Raw genomic sequence first — 16,594 nt, 5'->3', positions numbered from 1 at the left:
TATTTGTACACCTTGATTTGAGTTCTACTGCAGGTATCTGTACACCTTGATTTGAGTTCTACTGCAGGTATTTGTACACCTTGATTTGAGTTCTACTGCAGGTATCTGTACACCTTGATTTATGTTCTACTGCAGGTCTCTGTACACCTTGATTTAAGTTCCACTGCAGGTATCTGTACACCTTGATTTGAGTTCTACTGCAGGTATTTGTACACCTTGATTTGAGTTCTACTGCAGGTATTTGTACACCTTGATTTGAGTTCTACTGCAGGTATTTGTACACCTTGATTTGAGTTCTACTGCAGGTATCTTTACACCTTGATTTGAGTTCTACTGCAGGTATTTGTACACCTTGATTTAAGTTCTACTGCAGGTATCTGTACACCTTGATTTATGTTCTACTGCAGGTATTTGTACACCTTGATTTATGTTCTACTGCAGGTATTTGTACACCTTGATTTATGTTCTACTGCAGGTATCTGTATACCTTGATTTAAGTTCTACTGCAGGTATCTGTACACCTTGATTTAAGTTCTACTGCAGGTATTTGTACACCTTGATTTAGGTTCTGCTGCAGGTATCTGTACACCTTGATTTAAGTTCTACTGCAGGTATCTGTACACCTTGATTTAAGTTCTACTGCAGGTATTTGTACAGCTTGATTTAGGTTCTACTGCAGGTATCTGTACACCTTGATTTAAGTTTTACTGCAGGTATTTGTACACCTTGATTTAGGTTCTACTGCAGGTATTTGTACACCTTGATTTAAGTTCTACTGCAGGTATCTGTACACCTTGATTTAAGTTCTACTGCAGGTATTTGTACACCTTGATTTAAGTTCTACTGCAGGTATTTGTACACCTTGATTTAAGTTCTACTGCAGGTATTTGTACACCTTGATTTAGGTTCTACTGCAGGTATCTGTACACCTTGATTTAAGTTCTACTGCAGGTATTTGTACACCTTGATTTAAGTTCTACTGCAGGTATTTGTACACCTTGATTTAAGTTCTACTGCAGGTATTTGTACACCTTGATTTAGGTTCTACTGCAGGTATCTGTACACCTTGATTTAAGTTCTACTGCAGGTATTTGTACACCTTGATTTAGGTTCTACTGCAGGTATCTGTACACCTTGATTTAAGTTCTACTGCAGGTATTTGTACACCTTGATTTAAGTTCTACTGCAGGTATTTGTACACCTTGATTTAAGTTCTACTGCAGGTATCTGTACACCTTGATTTAGGTTCTACTGCAGGTATCTGTACACCTTGAAACAATGGTTCCCAGAGTCGGCCACGGCCACGTGTCCGTCTGACGTGAGCGCGAGTCCTTGAGGGCCGTACAGCGGGTCGGCCGTGGTGTTGATGTAGGACAGGAAGGAGCCGGTGCTGTCGAACACCTGCACATAATGAGCATAAGAAAACTTCGATAATAATTGTTTTATTTTGCAATACATGTTAAAATTGTTTCGTCACTTCCTGTTTCGCTCAGCTAACTTCCTGTAAATTCTGCTGCCTTGACCTTAGCGGTTTCCTTGTCTTCTAGTTTCTTTTTCCATGTCCTTGTTTGCTTATTTCCCTCCTTGTTTCCTTGTGTCGTAGTTTCCTTCCTCGTTTCCTAGTTTCTTATTCCGTTTCCTTGTTTCATATCTTGTTTGTTATTTTCTATCTCTTTTCCTTGTTTCATAGTTTTGTTTCCTTTCCCCTCTCTTTTCCTTGTGTTTTATCTTGTTTCCCTTTTGTCCATAGTTTTGTTTCCTTGTTTCCCATCTCATTTCCTTGGCTCCTATGTTGTTTACTTGTCTCCTATCTTTTTTCTTTTTATTTTCCATAGTTTTGTTTCCTTTTTTCCATAGTTTTGTTTCCTTGTCTCCTGTGTATTTTTCTTGTCTTTTATCTTGGTTCATTTTTACTAAAGTTTTGTTTCCTTGTTTCCTATCTCATTTCCTTGTCTCCTTTTTATTTCCTTGTCTCCTTTTTGTTTCCTTGTCTCCTATCTTGTTTCCTTGTCTCCTGTCTTGTTTCATTTTTCCATAGTTTTGTTTCCTTGTCTCATATCTTTTTTCCTTGTCTTCTATCTAATTTCCTTGTCTCCCTTTCATTTCCTTGTCTCCTTTTTGTTTCCTTGTCTCCTATCTTGTTTCCTTGTCTCCTGTCTTGTTTCCTTGTCTCCTGTCTTGTTTCATTTTTCCATAGTTTTGTTTCCTTGTCTCATATCTTTTTTCCTTGTCTTCTATCTAATTTCCTTGTCTCCCTTTAATTTCCTTGTCTCCTATCTTGTTTCCTTGTCTCCTATCTTGTTTCCTTGTCTCCTGTCTTGTTTCCTTGTCTCCTGTCTTGTTTCATTTTTCCATAGTTTTGTTTCCTTGTCTCATATCTTTTTTCCTTGTCTTCTATCTAATTTCCTTGTCTCCTTTTCGTTTCCTTGTCTCCTATCTTGTTTCCTTGTCTCCTATCTTGTTTCCTTGTCTCCTGTCTTGTTTCCTTGTCTCCTGTCTTGTTTCCTTGTCTCCTGTCTTGTTTCATTTTTCCATAGTTTTGTTTCCTTGTCTCATATCTTTTTTCCTTGTCTTCTATCTAATTTCCTTGTCTCCCTTTCATTTCCTTGTCTCCTTTTCGTTTCCTTGTCTCCTATCTTGTTTCCTTGTCTTCTGTCTTGTTTCCTTTTTTCCATAGTTTTGTTTCATTGTTTCCCATCTTGTTTCCTTGTCTCTTAGTTTGTTTCTTTGTATCCTCATTTTATTTTTGACCATCTCATTTTGTTGTTTTCTTTCTCAATTTCAAAAGCAACGTTTAGATCCTCAAAAGTTCATTTCATCAAAGAAGCAGTTTGTGTGACTGAACTAAATTTAAATTTGTACTTCAACTCTTAATGTGTCTTAAAGTTCTTTGTTCTTTTATTAGTTCTTCTGAGTATTTCAAGTCTTTTCTAGTGTTTATATTAAACTAATAATACTTGAATTGTCATAATTGAAAACAACATTTCACAATAACACTTGATAGTTTGTCTGATCGGCTCCTCACAACCGGACCCTGTGCTAAAGGTCGTCCCCGGAGCCAGAACTCTCACCTGGATCCTGCTGTTGCCCCAGTCGGCCACGATGATGTTTCCGTTGGCGTCGGCGGCCACACCTGTGGGCGCGTTGAACTGACCGTTGCCTTCGCCGTGAGACCCGAACTTGAACAAGAACTCTCCGTCTGCGTTGTAAACCTGCGACACAGATGGCGTCAGTCGTGGTGGACTGTCCCAGCTACTCGGGGACGACGGGGTCACAGACACTGAATAACAGTCAGCAGCGTTCGTACCTTGACGGAGTGATTGTGGAAGTCGGTGACGATGATTTCGTTCTTGTTATTCACGGCGACAAAGTGAGGACCTGCGAGAGAAACATATTCTTGATACTACACTTGATACTACGGTTGATACTATACGTGATACTACAACGTGATAACATGGAAACTGTCAGGCTTTAGTCATGTGACACGTCAACACTAGGGCTGTGTATTCAAGGACATGACGATACGATACGTTTCACGATACAGGTGCAAAAATACGATGTAAAGTGATACTGCAGTAACAAGGATATATTCGTAGTATTGTCGAGTACTTGACACTGGTGTTGTAGTATTTACAGACCACATGACTCTTGACGAAGTCGTAACTGTTTTCATTTGTTTTCAAACCAAAATATGTCCAAACATCAGCTTTAAAAGCCGCTGGAGTCACTGTATCCTCTCGTCCTCAGTCAAAGCCAGGATCTCACAGGATGTCATAGGCAGAGGACGTAATAACCGCTGCCATCTAGTGGCCATAGGTCCAATTTTAACACAAAAATGAACAAACGCTGTAAATATTTGCATGTTATTTTATTTATTACACTCTTAATATTGCCATATATTGGTGTTTAGATATTTTCTACCTTCAGCGTTAGATTCTACTTGAAAAGACTCAAATCAAGAATGCTGACTCAGCAAGATGAGTCGTCGCCGTGGCGACAGGGGTCGGGGGTTAGACAACATCACGCCGGGGTTAAAGGTTGCAGCAACACTGAGTACTTACTGAACACTGAGCCAGATTTATTATAGTTTGGCCCGAGTTTGTCTGAATGGAGGGAGAAAAAAAGGGGGGAAGAACAGAAAGAAAGAAAAATAGGTCGTCAGCCATGGAGGAGGAATGAAGAGCAAGAGTGAAAAGAAGAAGAAGCAGCGTGAAAGGGAAAATACAACAAGAGATGGAGGGATGGATGAGAGAGACCAACGCTGACACTGCCCTCTATCGTCACTTCTATGTACTACACCCATGCTATTGAAACTAACTGAAACTCTCATTTAAATTAATATTATTAATACTATAATATTCAAACTACCAACTCTGACTTCTTGTCATGCTAGCAATACTATTGCTAATAACAACACCACTGCTTCTTTTACTAACTTTATTGATACCTACAAAACAAACAATGAAGAATGCTAAATTAGCTACTTAGCTTAAATGCTAAATGCCTTTTTAAAAAATACCACGAGGAAATGTAACTGGCCACTTCCTACTACTATCATTAAGATTTATTTGTTTACACTAGAAGTAATACAATGAACAAATACTTTTAGGGCTGCTAGTACTAGTACTTTCAAGAAACATCTTAAGATGTTTTTATTTGTTCAGGCTTTTCCTTGATTTTCTGGAACTCTGTTGTTCTCAGTATTATCTTGATCTTTAAAGTATATACTTTATTGAATTTTGTTTTGTTTGTTTAAGTGGTTTTTTACCCTGGTCTGGAAAAGCAATATACAAATACAAATTACTTACTTACTTACTTACTTACCATTGTTACTTTTACCATTTTTAGATCTTTAACTTTCTGTTCTTGCTTATCAAGGTAATAAAAATGGTGCAACTTTTGCTAATATTAGACTTGAAGCAAAAACAAAACCGACATGAATGATAAGATGATTTGAAAATAAATGTTTCAAACTTGTAATTCTTCTCAAACCCGCTAGATGGCGTGAGAGAACAGACATGTTTTGACTCCATGAAGGTTCCTCACCTGCGAACTGACGGTCGGACGTTCCTCTTCCCCCGAACTTGGTCACCAGTTTCCCGTTGGACTGGAAGATGAAGACGCAGCAGGCCTTGTTGTCGACGGTGATGATGTGTCCGTTCTTGTCCACGGCCACGCCCTTCGGACCCATGAGTCGCCCGGCGCCGATCTTGTTCTGTCGAGACCCTTGGGTTCAGTTTTTTCGCCGCAGAGTTCATAGCAAAAAAAAACTTTTTGACTCTTGAACCTTGAACTTCCCGTCGGAGGAGAAGATGCTGACCCAGCGGTTGTCGTAGTCGGCCACCACGATGTCGCCGTTCAGGTCCACCGTGACCCCGGTCGGCCTCTGGAGCTGACCCGGCGTCCGGCCCCGGATGCCGAAGCGCATCTTGAACTGCCCGTCGTTGGAGAAGATCTGGACGGGAAGGTGAAAGGTCAGGTCAGCAGGATGTGAACGACATGTTTCTACTGGAGTCTCACCTGAATGCACTGATTGTTGCTGTCGGCAACGACCACACGACCGTTACTGGACGCCGAGATTCCCTGCAGGTTCGTGAACTCTCCCTTCTCTCTGCCGCGACACCCTGTGGACATACAGAGTAACTACACTAATACATAGAGATAAACAATAGAAAGAAAGAGTGCAACCAAAAATATATACTTAAGTCAAAATAAATAGAAAACAATCCCTTAAAAATGAGAGCACAGCAAATAATATAAATTAATAAAAGATAAACAAAAATGTAGAATTATTAAAAAAATAATATGTTCAGCAAAAAATATATAAATAAATGAAAATAGCTAAATAAATAAATAAAAAATAAACACACAAAAAGTAATTAGAGTGCAGCAAAAATAATTTAAAAAAAAAGTTTAATTAAAATGTATTAAAAAGATAAATAAATTTAATAAAAGTAAACCAAAAAATAAATATAGTAATAATTTAAATTAATTATATCTAAAAAATGTACTTATTAAAATTGAAAAAAGTGTTGTCTGCAGCAAAAATATGAATAAAATGAAAACAAAATATGTGAATAGAAAATGCAGCAAAAAAACAATTAGAGCACATTAAAAATGATAAAATGAATTATGGATAAACTAAAGAATACTAAAATATTAATTAGAAATAATGGAGAAAAAAAAACACTCTCTTCAGAAAAAATATAAATTAATAAATATATGAATAAAATATATCTAGAATGCAATGCAATACATTTTTTAAAAAAATTAAATAAAGAATTAAAGAACATTTTAAAAGTATTAATACTTAGAGAGCCTTTCAAAATATACATGTTTGAGAAATACACAAAAATAAAATGGAATTAGAAAAATTTACATGGATGAAAAAAAATCAAAAAATGGCAGATGATCAAAACTTGCATTTACTTTATAGCAAGAACACAAAAAAGAATTAAAGTCTGGCATAAATCTTGAAAAGATGACTTTCATTAAAATGAAAGAAGAAGAATTAAGGCACAGAGAAAGAATATAAAAAGGAAAACAAACAAAATTAAAAATAATTAGCAAATAAGGATAAGAGTGAAGTGAAAAATGTCTTTATCTTTCTGTCCCAGCTAGTTGGGGGTAGAGACCATGACAAATCTATAACTACCAATAAACTGTATAGTTTTGGACGGCGGGAGGAAATCAGAGTGTATAGAGTGCGTTGTTCACTCACCTACTCTGTAGATCAGCTCGTCCTCGATGGGGTTCTCCTTCTTCTTGGTGGTGCTGTACATGCTGGAGGGTCGCCGGACCGCCTTCTGCCGGATGTGCCCCCCCGTCCCGCTGGGCGACTTCACCCTCCTCTTCACGTCGTCCGGAGACTGAGGGACGTCCGACGGCTTCACGGCCCGCAGGCGGAACGGACTCCCTCGGATGGGCTGTCCGTACAGCGTCAGCGAGAAGGAATACTCGCCCTCGCAGCGTAAGGCGTAGCCGACCTCGTACGTGCCGTTCTTATTGTCCGTGACCTCCGGCTCCGACGCGCGACCTCCGTCGGCGGACGTTATCTCGGCTTTCAAGACGGCGTTTCCTGTGCGAACCAGCTCGCCGTCCTGCAGCGAAACATCAGAAAACTGATTTATGATCTGATCAATATTCATCGTTTGTCAATTTGTGTAGTTTGAATAAAATTCTAGTTGATTAAAAAAACAAAAACAGCTTTTTAAAAATATATAAAAGCATAAAAAATAAGTATTTTACTGATAGAATCCCTTATTTTGTCTTCATTTCATTTTTTTAAACAATACAAATACATCACTAACTCACATGAAAAAGCCTGAAAATATATAAGTTTAGTATTTTTGATTCAGGGTGAAGTATATTAATAAAACAATTAAAATATAGTCAGAGATGCCATTTTAATTTTACGCGTTTATAAATAACTACACGATTATTTTTTATTAACATGTTTGAGGAAAATACTTTTTATTATATATTTTGCAAAAACAAAATTAACGACATAAATAAAATACATTTTGAGAAATTTAACCCAGAAAAAAAATGAAATATAAACTATATAAATAAATAAGAAATAAAAAGATAGAGTTTGACATAAATAAAAAAAGTGCAGCGAAAATATCAGTATATGAAAAACAAATATGAATGCAGTTCATTTTGTAGTATTTTTTTATTAAAAGAATATATTTGGTCGTTTGATACGAGAAGGAAGTTAAAAAATATTATAATAAATATCAATATAATTAGAAAAAAATGTGAATAAAATAGTTTAAATATAAAAGTAAATAAATAAAATATAAACAAAAAGATCACAGTAAAAAAATATAAACGCATGAATAAAACAAGAAAATAATAAGAGCACAGTCTGTCTGAAGTGAAAAATATAAAAGCGTACCTTGTCTTTGGTCGTCACGGTGACGGTGTGGTGCTGCCCGGTGGCCGCGTGACGAAGACCTTCTCCGGTGGCGACGGACGTGTGAGCCACGGCCGCGGTGGTGAGGAGGACGCCGAGGTTCTGGATGGACCGACGCAGACCTTCGGTCTCCACCTGACCAGAGACGAGACAAGAATGAAGCTTTTATTTTGAAAATCCAGACCAGACGTGGTTCGGACCTGACAGAGGAGGTGAGCGTTCTGCTGCGGTCGCTCGGGGAAGTCGTGTCTGGCGAGCGCCGTGACTCGCTCGCTCATCTGTTTCTGGACCAGCAGCACCTGCAGGGATTAACAGGTGAGTAAATAAGAATCTTGATATTTATCATTGTGTCAATTATGAGGTCGTTAGAGAAAAATATCAGTCATCAGAATATTGAAGTTTAAAAAAAAAGAAATTGTAGGTTGTTTTTCTTAAGCATTGAATTTTTCATTTTTAATAATTACATTAAAATGTTTATATTGTTAAGTTGAATTTGTGTATCTTACATAGTTTTATCTTCTGATTCCAATAATTAAAAAAAAAAATCTAAATACATAGCCTTTTAAATTCAACATAATATATATAAATATATATATATATCTTGTTTCCTTGTTTCCTAGTTTCCCATTCTGTGTCCTTGTCTCCTATTTGGTTTCCTAGTTTCCCTTCTTGTTTCCTTGTTTCCTATCTCTTTTCCTAGATTCCTATCTCGTAACCTTGTTTCCTATTTTGTTTCCTAGTTTCCTATCTTGTTTCCTATCTCTTTTCCTAGTTTCCTATCTCGTATCCTTGTCTCCTAGTTTCCTATCTCTTTTCCTAATTTCCTATCTTATTTCCTTGTCTCCTATGTAGTTTCATTGTCTTCTATCTTGTTTCCTGCCTTGTTTCCCATGGTTTTGTTTCCTAGTTTCCCATCTTGTTCCTTGTTTCCTATCTCTTTTCCTTGTTTTCCATCTATTTTTCTTGTTTTCTATCTATTTTCCTTGTCTCCTATGTAGTTTCCTTGTCTTCTATCTTGTTTCCTGCCTTGTTTACAATAGTTTTGTTTCCTAGTTTCCCATCTTGTTCCCTTTTTTCTTATCTCTTTTCCTTGTTTACTAACTTGTTTCCTTGTCTCCTATGTAATTTCCTTGTCTTCTATCTTGTTTCCTGCCTTGTTTCCAATAGTTTTGTTTCCTAATTTCCCATCTTGTTCCCTTGTTTCCTATCTCTTTTCCTTGTTTCCTATCTTTTTTCCTTGTTTTCTATCTCTTTTCCTTGTTTACTATCTCGTTTCCTTGTCTCCTATGTAGTTTCCTTGTCTTCTATCTTGTTTCCTGCCTTGTTTCCAAGTTTTGTTTCCTAGTTTCCCATCTTGTTCCCTTGTTTCCTATCTCTTTTCCTTGTTTACTATCTTTTTTCCTTGTTTTCTATCTCTTTTCCTTGTTTACTATCTCGTTTCCTTGTCTCCTATGTAGTTTCCTTGTCTTCTATCTTGTTTCCTGCCTTGTTTCCAATAGTTTTGTTTCCTAATTTCCCATCTTGTTCCCTTGTTTCCTATCTCTTTTCCTTGTTTCCTATCTTTTTTCCTTGTTTTCTATCTCTTTTCCTTGTTTACTATCTCGTTTCCGTGTCTCCTATGTAGTTTCCTTGTCTTCTATCTTGTTTCCTGCCTTGTTTCCAATAGTTTTTTTTCCTAGTTTCCCATCTTGTCTCCTTTTTCTCCCCAGTTTTGTTTCCATTTTTTTCTCCATAGTTTTGTTTCCTTGTTTCCCATCTCGTAATTAAATTAAGTAATTTTATTCAATTTTGTAATTCAATTAATTTTTTGAAAAAAAGAAATGAAAATATAATTGAATGCAATTATTAGATAACAATAAATAAAATTCAGGAATTCAATGTTTGCTAAAATAACCACAACATTGAACAATAAATAAAACTTAAATACTATTTAAAATAATTATATAATTATACATATTAAATAATATATGTAAAATCTAATTAAATCATTTATTTTTTTAATAAATAGAACTATATACTCTGATGCATCCATGATGGGTCAACACTGACGCTCCTCACCTCAGTGGCGCTGCCGTGACTCAGAGCTTGTTCAGTGAAGCTGCAGCTGCTCTGGATGTGATCTCGACCCTGAAGCAGCGACGAGAGCTGAGCCTGCAGCACCTGCAGGAGGGAGAGAGGAACCATGAGTCATGTGGAGCTTGAACTAGAAGAAGAAGAAGCTCCTCCTGACCTTCTGTTTGGTGGTGCAGATGCTCTCCAGGTCTGTGACCAGAGCCGTCTTGCGCTGGTGAAGCGATCGCTCCAGCTCTTCGAAGGTGCTGCTGATCTCCGTCACCGCCTCGTTCTTCCTGTCGTTGAGCTGCCGAGAGATCTCGCTCACCAGCTCGATGGCTGCCGTCAGCTGAGGCAGCCTGGGACACATGCTGCCCGTTATTATGAAGGCTTGGAAGATCCGTGGAAATACATCAAAATGCTGCTCAAATATGGAAGAATATCAGTGTCAACACAATATTAAGTGGTTGAATTTAACATTTCCTAAGCATTGAAAAAATGTTGTTCAAATAATTCATTTTAATAATTTCCATATTGTGAGGTCGATTTTCTTTTTGCTTATTTTCTTTAAAAATTATTTTAATTTTTTGAATTGAATATTTTCAAAATGAATGACACTGATATTCTAATTCCCAAAGTCGATTTGTCTCTATGTCGTCACATGATCTTCTGTGTGTAATTTGATTGGATGAAAGTACAAACAAGTAGCTCAGCACTCGTTTGGTCTATGTCTGGTGACACCGTTATACCAACATATTTCTATTTTGTTTCCTAATTTCCCATCTCGTTTCCTTGTTTCCTATTTTGTTTCCTTGTCTCCTATTTTGTTTCCTAGTTTCCCGTCTTGTTTCCTTGTTTCCTATAGTATCCTCGTTTCCTATTTTGTTTCCTAGTTTCCTATCTTGTTTCCTATTTTGTTTCCTAGTTTCCTATCTTGTTTCCTAGTGTCCTATTTTATTTCCTAGTTTCCTATCTTGTTTCCTTGTTTCCTATAGTATCCTCGTTTCCTATTTTGTTTCCTAGTTTCCTATCTTGTTTCCTATTTTGTTTCCTAGTTTCCTATTTTATTTCCTAGTTTCCTATGTTGTTTCCTAGTTTCCTATTTTGTTTTCTAGTTTCCTATCTTGTTTCCTAGTTTCCTATTTTGTTTCCTAGTTTCCTATTGTGTTTCCTAGTTTCCTATCTTGTTTCCTATTTTGTCTCCTATTTTGTTTCCTAGTTTCCCGTCTTGTTTCCTTGTTTCCTATAGTATCCTCATTTCCTATTTTGTTTCCTAGTTTCCTATCTTGTTTCCTATCTTGTTTCCTAGTTTCCTATCTTTTTTCCTATTTTGTTTCCTAGTTTCCTACCTTGTTTCTTATTTAGTTTCCTAGTTTCCTCATTTGTTTCCTATTTTGTTTCCTAGTTTCCTATTTTGTTTCCTAGTTTCCTATCTTGTTTCCTATTTTGTTTCCTAGTTTCCTACCTTGTTTCCTATTTCGTTTCCTAGTTTCCTAAGTTGTTTCCTATTTTGTTTCCTAGTTTCCTATTTTGTTTTCTAATTTCCCATCTTGTATCCTTGTTTCCTATGTCATTTCCTAGTTTCCTACCTCATTTCCTTGTCTCCTATTTAGTTTCCTGCCTTGTTTCCTTTTTCCCCATAGTTTTGTTTCTATTTTTTCTCCATAGTTTTGTTTCCTTGTTTGTGTCGTAATTCAATGAAGTCATTGAATATAATTTTACCAATAATTATCAAATCATTACAAAAGTATTGACTGTCTTGCGATGACAAAAAAGTGAGCGACCCTCAGAGTTCACGTGTCATGAATCCCTCGACCTTGACCTCGAGTCTCCCCCGCTGACCTCACCTGCTGTGGATGGCGTCCAGCTGAGTCTTCAGAGCAGCCTTCTGTTGCTCCACGACGTCTCTGAGAGGAACAGTCACGTGCTCTCTGTGCTCGCCCTCAGTGCAGTCCAGACACATGGCCGTCTCGCACGACTCGCAGTAGAACTCCATCACCTGCAGGGGGCGCCAAACCGCAATCATTTTTTTAAACAAGGTAGAAACACCAGAGAAATAATCTTCTGAAAGTGTATTTTCCGAGTTATGACCGACGTGTTCTCACCTTCCCCTCGTGGTTTGGGCAGCAGAGAGGTTTCCCTGCAGCAGCAGCACTGACCGACTCCAGGACGCTGCAGGCTTCTGGTCGCGAACACTCCGGGTCTCTTTGTAGGACCTGATCCCAAAACCAAAAATCATCTAGAAGTCTCCAACGCCAATGTCCGAATAACAAACCGAGCACTTTCTAACATTTTTACTTACAATGTTATAAATTTAAAAAAAAGTCCAAATATATGTCGAGTTGGGCTGCACAATATTAGAAATAATAACGATATATTCGATATTGGTGCCTTGAAGTGCATTATTGATATTAATGCAATATTTTTTTCTTTCAGGAGCAAGCTACTCTAGAGGAGGTCCGGGGGTTTAGAGAAGGAAAATGATGCGTTATTTCCCTTTCGTTTATTTCCGCGCTTTGGTGCCATCATGATCGTAGAAAATCATCACTTATAACGCTCAGTCTCGCGGGACTTGCATCAGTTTCCTGCGAAACTGAGCGACATCAGAGAGGAGCCGCCGGCGCGTCGCGATATCACCAAATCAATAATAAATCCACCTCCTTGTACACACACACATAACACTTTATAAATGACGCTAACAACTTAGCTCGTTAGCATACAGCGAAGATGGACAGGTTTGTTTGGAAGTTCACGATCTTATAAGAAAACAACTGAGACGAGATGGAAAGTTCTTACAATATGTTGCTTTAACAAAGGAGGTTGAAAGAGACGAGTGACTGGATCACTAGTGTTTGACTAGATCATAAGTTAGTATTACTTCCGTGGATATACTGAGTCGTTAAGACACATCGCCATAGCAACCGAGCCTAGCAAGCTGTGCCGCACAGTTCACAGACGGACGGAGACGTAAACGACAACGAGACATAGAAGTACAAATTGACAACTTTACAGAACGTGACACTGATTGGTCAAAATTCTTGTTTTATACAATAAATAATTATAAATTATCGCACATGTTTTCCATATGTACAGTATATCGCACGTGCCAATATCGCAATATCGACATTTTTTCGATATATCGTGCAGCCTAATGTCGAGCCTTGTGAAACATTTCTTCGTAATTATACGCCGATGATCTTTTCTGTGAAGTTAAAACATTGAATAATGAGTCAATCAAACCTCCATGAGGTTGGTGATGAAGAAGTTATTCTGAAGAGCACAAACTCCTTTTTCGGGCAGGATGGAGGTCTGTCGACACACTGGACACGAGAGCGTCAGAGACTCTGGAGGAATGTAGTTGTGTAGACAGCTGGAGGGATCAGAGCGGATGAAGGAATGTTTCGATGATCAAAAACAAAACATAAGTCCATGATCTCATGGCGGATACAGCAACAACAACAACAACAAGCTACATGTGCTACATGTGCTACATGTGCTACATGTGCTACATGTGCTACAAGTGCTACATGTGCTACAAGTGCTACATGTGCTACATGTGCTACAATGTTTGATAAAGAGTGAGGAGAACAAAGGTTCCTTCAGTGCTTTTGAACCGTGGAGTGTGTTTACTTACACGACCACAAGAATCCTGTGGTGGAGGAAACACTAACCGGAGTTATTGGCTCTGACACGGCAAACAACTTTGTTTTTCACTTCACTTAGCTTGACAACAATGAAACACAACAGTGATAAAATGATGTTTTTTCCTCTCAGTGTACTACCTTATATATTGTTTTCTTTTAAACAAATACATGCTGACTTGAATTTGCAGATGTAAACGAATTTGAATTAACTTTATTCATGTCACTATCTCTCGATTTTTTTAACTGATTGTTTAATACAATTTACTGTGAATATTATTTATTCCTTTTAATTAATATCCCCCCTTTTTTTTAATATATATTTCTTATATATTTCTTTCAATAACTATTTGGATCCTTTTAACATATTGGTAATATAAATATTGTATTATGAATAATTTATTATGAATAATTATTTATAATCTTCTATCCATTTTCAGTTGCAAAGACATTATTTATTTCTTAAATACTCTTTGAATTAAATTTAAGTTTAATCTAATTGACAAGTTGAGTTTTTTTTTTCCTCATAATAGAAATATTTTAAATACATTTCTTTCTTTGTTTTGTTTGCTACGACTTCATTATTCAAATCCATCCATGTATCCATTCATCTATCTATCCATCCATCAAACAATGTATCCATCCATCCATCTATCCATCTATCCATCCATCAAACAATGTATCCATCCATCCATCTATCCATCTATCCATCCATCAAACAATGTATCCATCCATCCATCCATCCATCTATCCATCTATCCATCTATCATCTATCATCTATCATCTATCATCTATCATCTATCATCTATCATCTATCCATCTATCCATCTATCTATCCATCCATCAAACAATGTATCCATCCATCCATCTATCCATCTATCCATCTATCATCTATCCATCTATCCATCCATCAAACAATGTATCCATCCATCCATCCATCCATCTATCCATCTATCCATCTATCCATCTATCCATCTATCCATCCATCCATCCATCAAACAATGTATCCATCCATCCATCCATCCATCCATCATCCATCCATCTATCCATCCATCAAACCATGTATCCATCCATCCATCAATCCATCTATCAAACCACGTATCCATCCATCAAACCATGTATCCATCCATCCATCCATCCATCCATCCATCCATCCATCCATCAATCCATCTATCAAACCACGTATCCATCCATCAAACCATCCATCCATTCATCCATCAAACCATGTATCCATCCATCCATCCATCTATCTATCCATCCATCAAACCATGTATCCATCCATCCATCCATCCATCCATCCATCCATCCATCAATCCATCAATCCATCAATCCATCTATCAAACCACGTATCCATCCATCAAACCATGTATCCATCCATCCATCCATCCATCCATCCATCCATCCATCCATCCATCCATCCATCCATCAAACCATCCATCAATCCATCTATCAAACCATGTATCCATCAATCCATCCATCCATCCATCCATCTATCCATCTGTGTCTTTTTTCCATATATTCTTTTAAATATATTCTGCTTTGCTCTTGGAAAAGTATCCATTCAAATATAATTGTATATATCTGTTATTCATCTTCATTCTATCTGATGCATAACTCCTCATAACGACTCCTTCCTCCAGATTATTGTATCACCCCACGATCATTAGTGTAATGTAAGATTCTGTTAAAACCAATGACCTACTTCTTTGTTTTGCTCGATGGTGTTGAGACGTTTTAAAAAAAAACCCATTTGTGGAAAAAGGATCTTGGTTTAAATTGAAAAGATTTAGGAAATCGAGATCGAGGCTCAGCGGGGGGTTCACGATCTCAGCGATAAGATCCTCAAAACAGCGGAAACCCCGTCCAGTTTGGCAACATCTGTCTGAACCAGATCGCGTTTGGCCGCAGACAAAAATCCACCACCTCAGCAGGACTTTAGATCGCGGCCGTGCCATTAGAGCCGAGGATTAAAACGTGTCCCGCTCGGCACAGATGACCCTGCACTGAGGGTTTATCTCCGCCTCTCTGATTTTAGAATATCTGCTGGAGTTAAAGCTGGACCAGTTGATGGACGAGAAACATCATTGACCTGGTCCAGACCAGGAGGTCCGACCGCGAGAGTCAGAAGTTTTGACCTCAACACACTGAACGATGCTCAAGTCCAGGATTGGGAAACTTTATCATCTAAAGATCATGTACTTTCCAATCAAAACTCACTCAAAGCCAAAAAGAAGCTAAAGAAAACATAAACAATAGTCCTATAAAATATATGATACAAAAATATTTTGTTAATTTGATTTTAAACATTGAAAAGGCAAAAATTACACTTTTGTATTTTTATTGGGTAAAATATAGTGTGTTTGAATCTTTAACAAAAGGAAATATTGCTTGAGAAAACTTTTCAAGCCCCTGAAATGTTTTAAATAAACAATAATAATACTTTTTTTTTTATAAAAAGGCTTTAAAATGTGAAATCAATATATTTTTTTATATTTTTGTATATACTGTATATTTGTGAGATAACAAGTTTTTCATGTTTAGAATTGTATTTGTATTGTACTCCTATTTCAGTATTTTATTCAATTTTTGTTTTCTTGCGTGCTCTTGCTTATTGTATTGTTTTTTTTTCCCTCTGATACTGCTGTAAATTTAAATTACATTTATAAAGGAAAATCTATCTATTATTTAAATGGCTGTATTATCTTGTCAAAATCTACCTCTTAAACAACCTGCTTATAATCTTAAGCAATGTTTGAAGCATAACATCAGGTCTTTAATTCTTAAATCCTATATCTTTTGACTTCATTTCCTCCAATAACATCAATTGTTTCAGCTTCAGATCTTATCGGGTTGACATCTGTGTGTACATGTGCTGCAGAGTTGTGTGTTTTTCTGGTTCACCCAGTTGACTTTATGCTGCTATTCATGGAGGACTTTATCTTCTTTATTTATGAGGCCCTCATGAGGTCAGAGTAGTACGTCT

At 37.2% G+C, this 16,594-nt stretch overlaps 1 protein-coding gene across 4 annotated transcripts in view; it reads right to left on the bottom strand.

Moving 5' to 3' along the window:
* Nucleotides 1–1,179: 1,179 nt before the first annotated feature.
* The window catches only part of trim3b (tripartite motif containing 3b), a 37,487-nt gene continuing 22,072 nt past the window's right edge, over nucleotides 1,180–16,594 (bottom strand). For 2 of the 4 annotated variants that reach the window (XM_087806958.1, XM_087806957.1), the window contains exons 3-17: nucleotides 13,211–13,340; nucleotides 12,076–12,186; nucleotides 11,818–11,969; nucleotides 10,149–10,329; nucleotides 9,977–10,078; nucleotides 8,119–8,217; nucleotides 7,901–8,053; nucleotides 6,722–7,100; nucleotides 5,521–5,624; nucleotides 5,288–5,455; nucleotides 5,047–5,215; nucleotides 4,062–4,103; nucleotides 3,308–3,378; nucleotides 3,072–3,212; nucleotides 1,181–1,401 (exon numbers count right to left, since the gene is read on the bottom strand). In XM_087806958.1, coding sequence (XP_087663084.1) covers nucleotides 1,249–1,401; nucleotides 3,072–3,212; nucleotides 3,308–3,378; nucleotides 4,062–4,103; nucleotides 5,047–5,215; nucleotides 5,288–5,455; nucleotides 5,521–5,624; nucleotides 6,722–7,100; nucleotides 7,901–8,053; nucleotides 8,119–8,217; nucleotides 9,977–10,078; nucleotides 10,149–10,329; nucleotides 11,818–11,969; nucleotides 12,076–12,186; nucleotides 13,211–13,340 — 2,155 coding nt within the window. In that variant the 3' untranslated portion in view covers nucleotides 1,181–1,248. Of the gene's footprint in view, nucleotides 1,402–3,071; nucleotides 3,213–3,307; nucleotides 3,379–4,061; nucleotides 4,104–5,046; nucleotides 5,216–5,287; nucleotides 5,456–5,520; nucleotides 5,625–6,721; nucleotides 7,101–7,900; nucleotides 8,054–8,118; nucleotides 8,218–9,976; nucleotides 10,079–10,148; nucleotides 10,330–11,817; nucleotides 11,970–12,075; nucleotides 12,187–13,210; nucleotides 13,341–16,594 lie in introns of all 4 variants that reach the window. The other 2 variants (XM_087806959.1, XM_087806960.1) reach the window with 2 other exon arrangements.

This window comes from Callionymus lyra, chromosome 14 (genome assembly GCF_982586985.1).
Source record: "Callionymus lyra chromosome 14, fCalLyr1.hap1.1, whole genome shotgun sequence".
NCBI lineage: Eukaryota > Metazoa > Chordata > Actinopteri > Syngnathiformes > Callionymidae > Callionymus > Callionymus lyra.
This window is presented reverse-complemented; position numbering and strand designations above follow the sequence as displayed.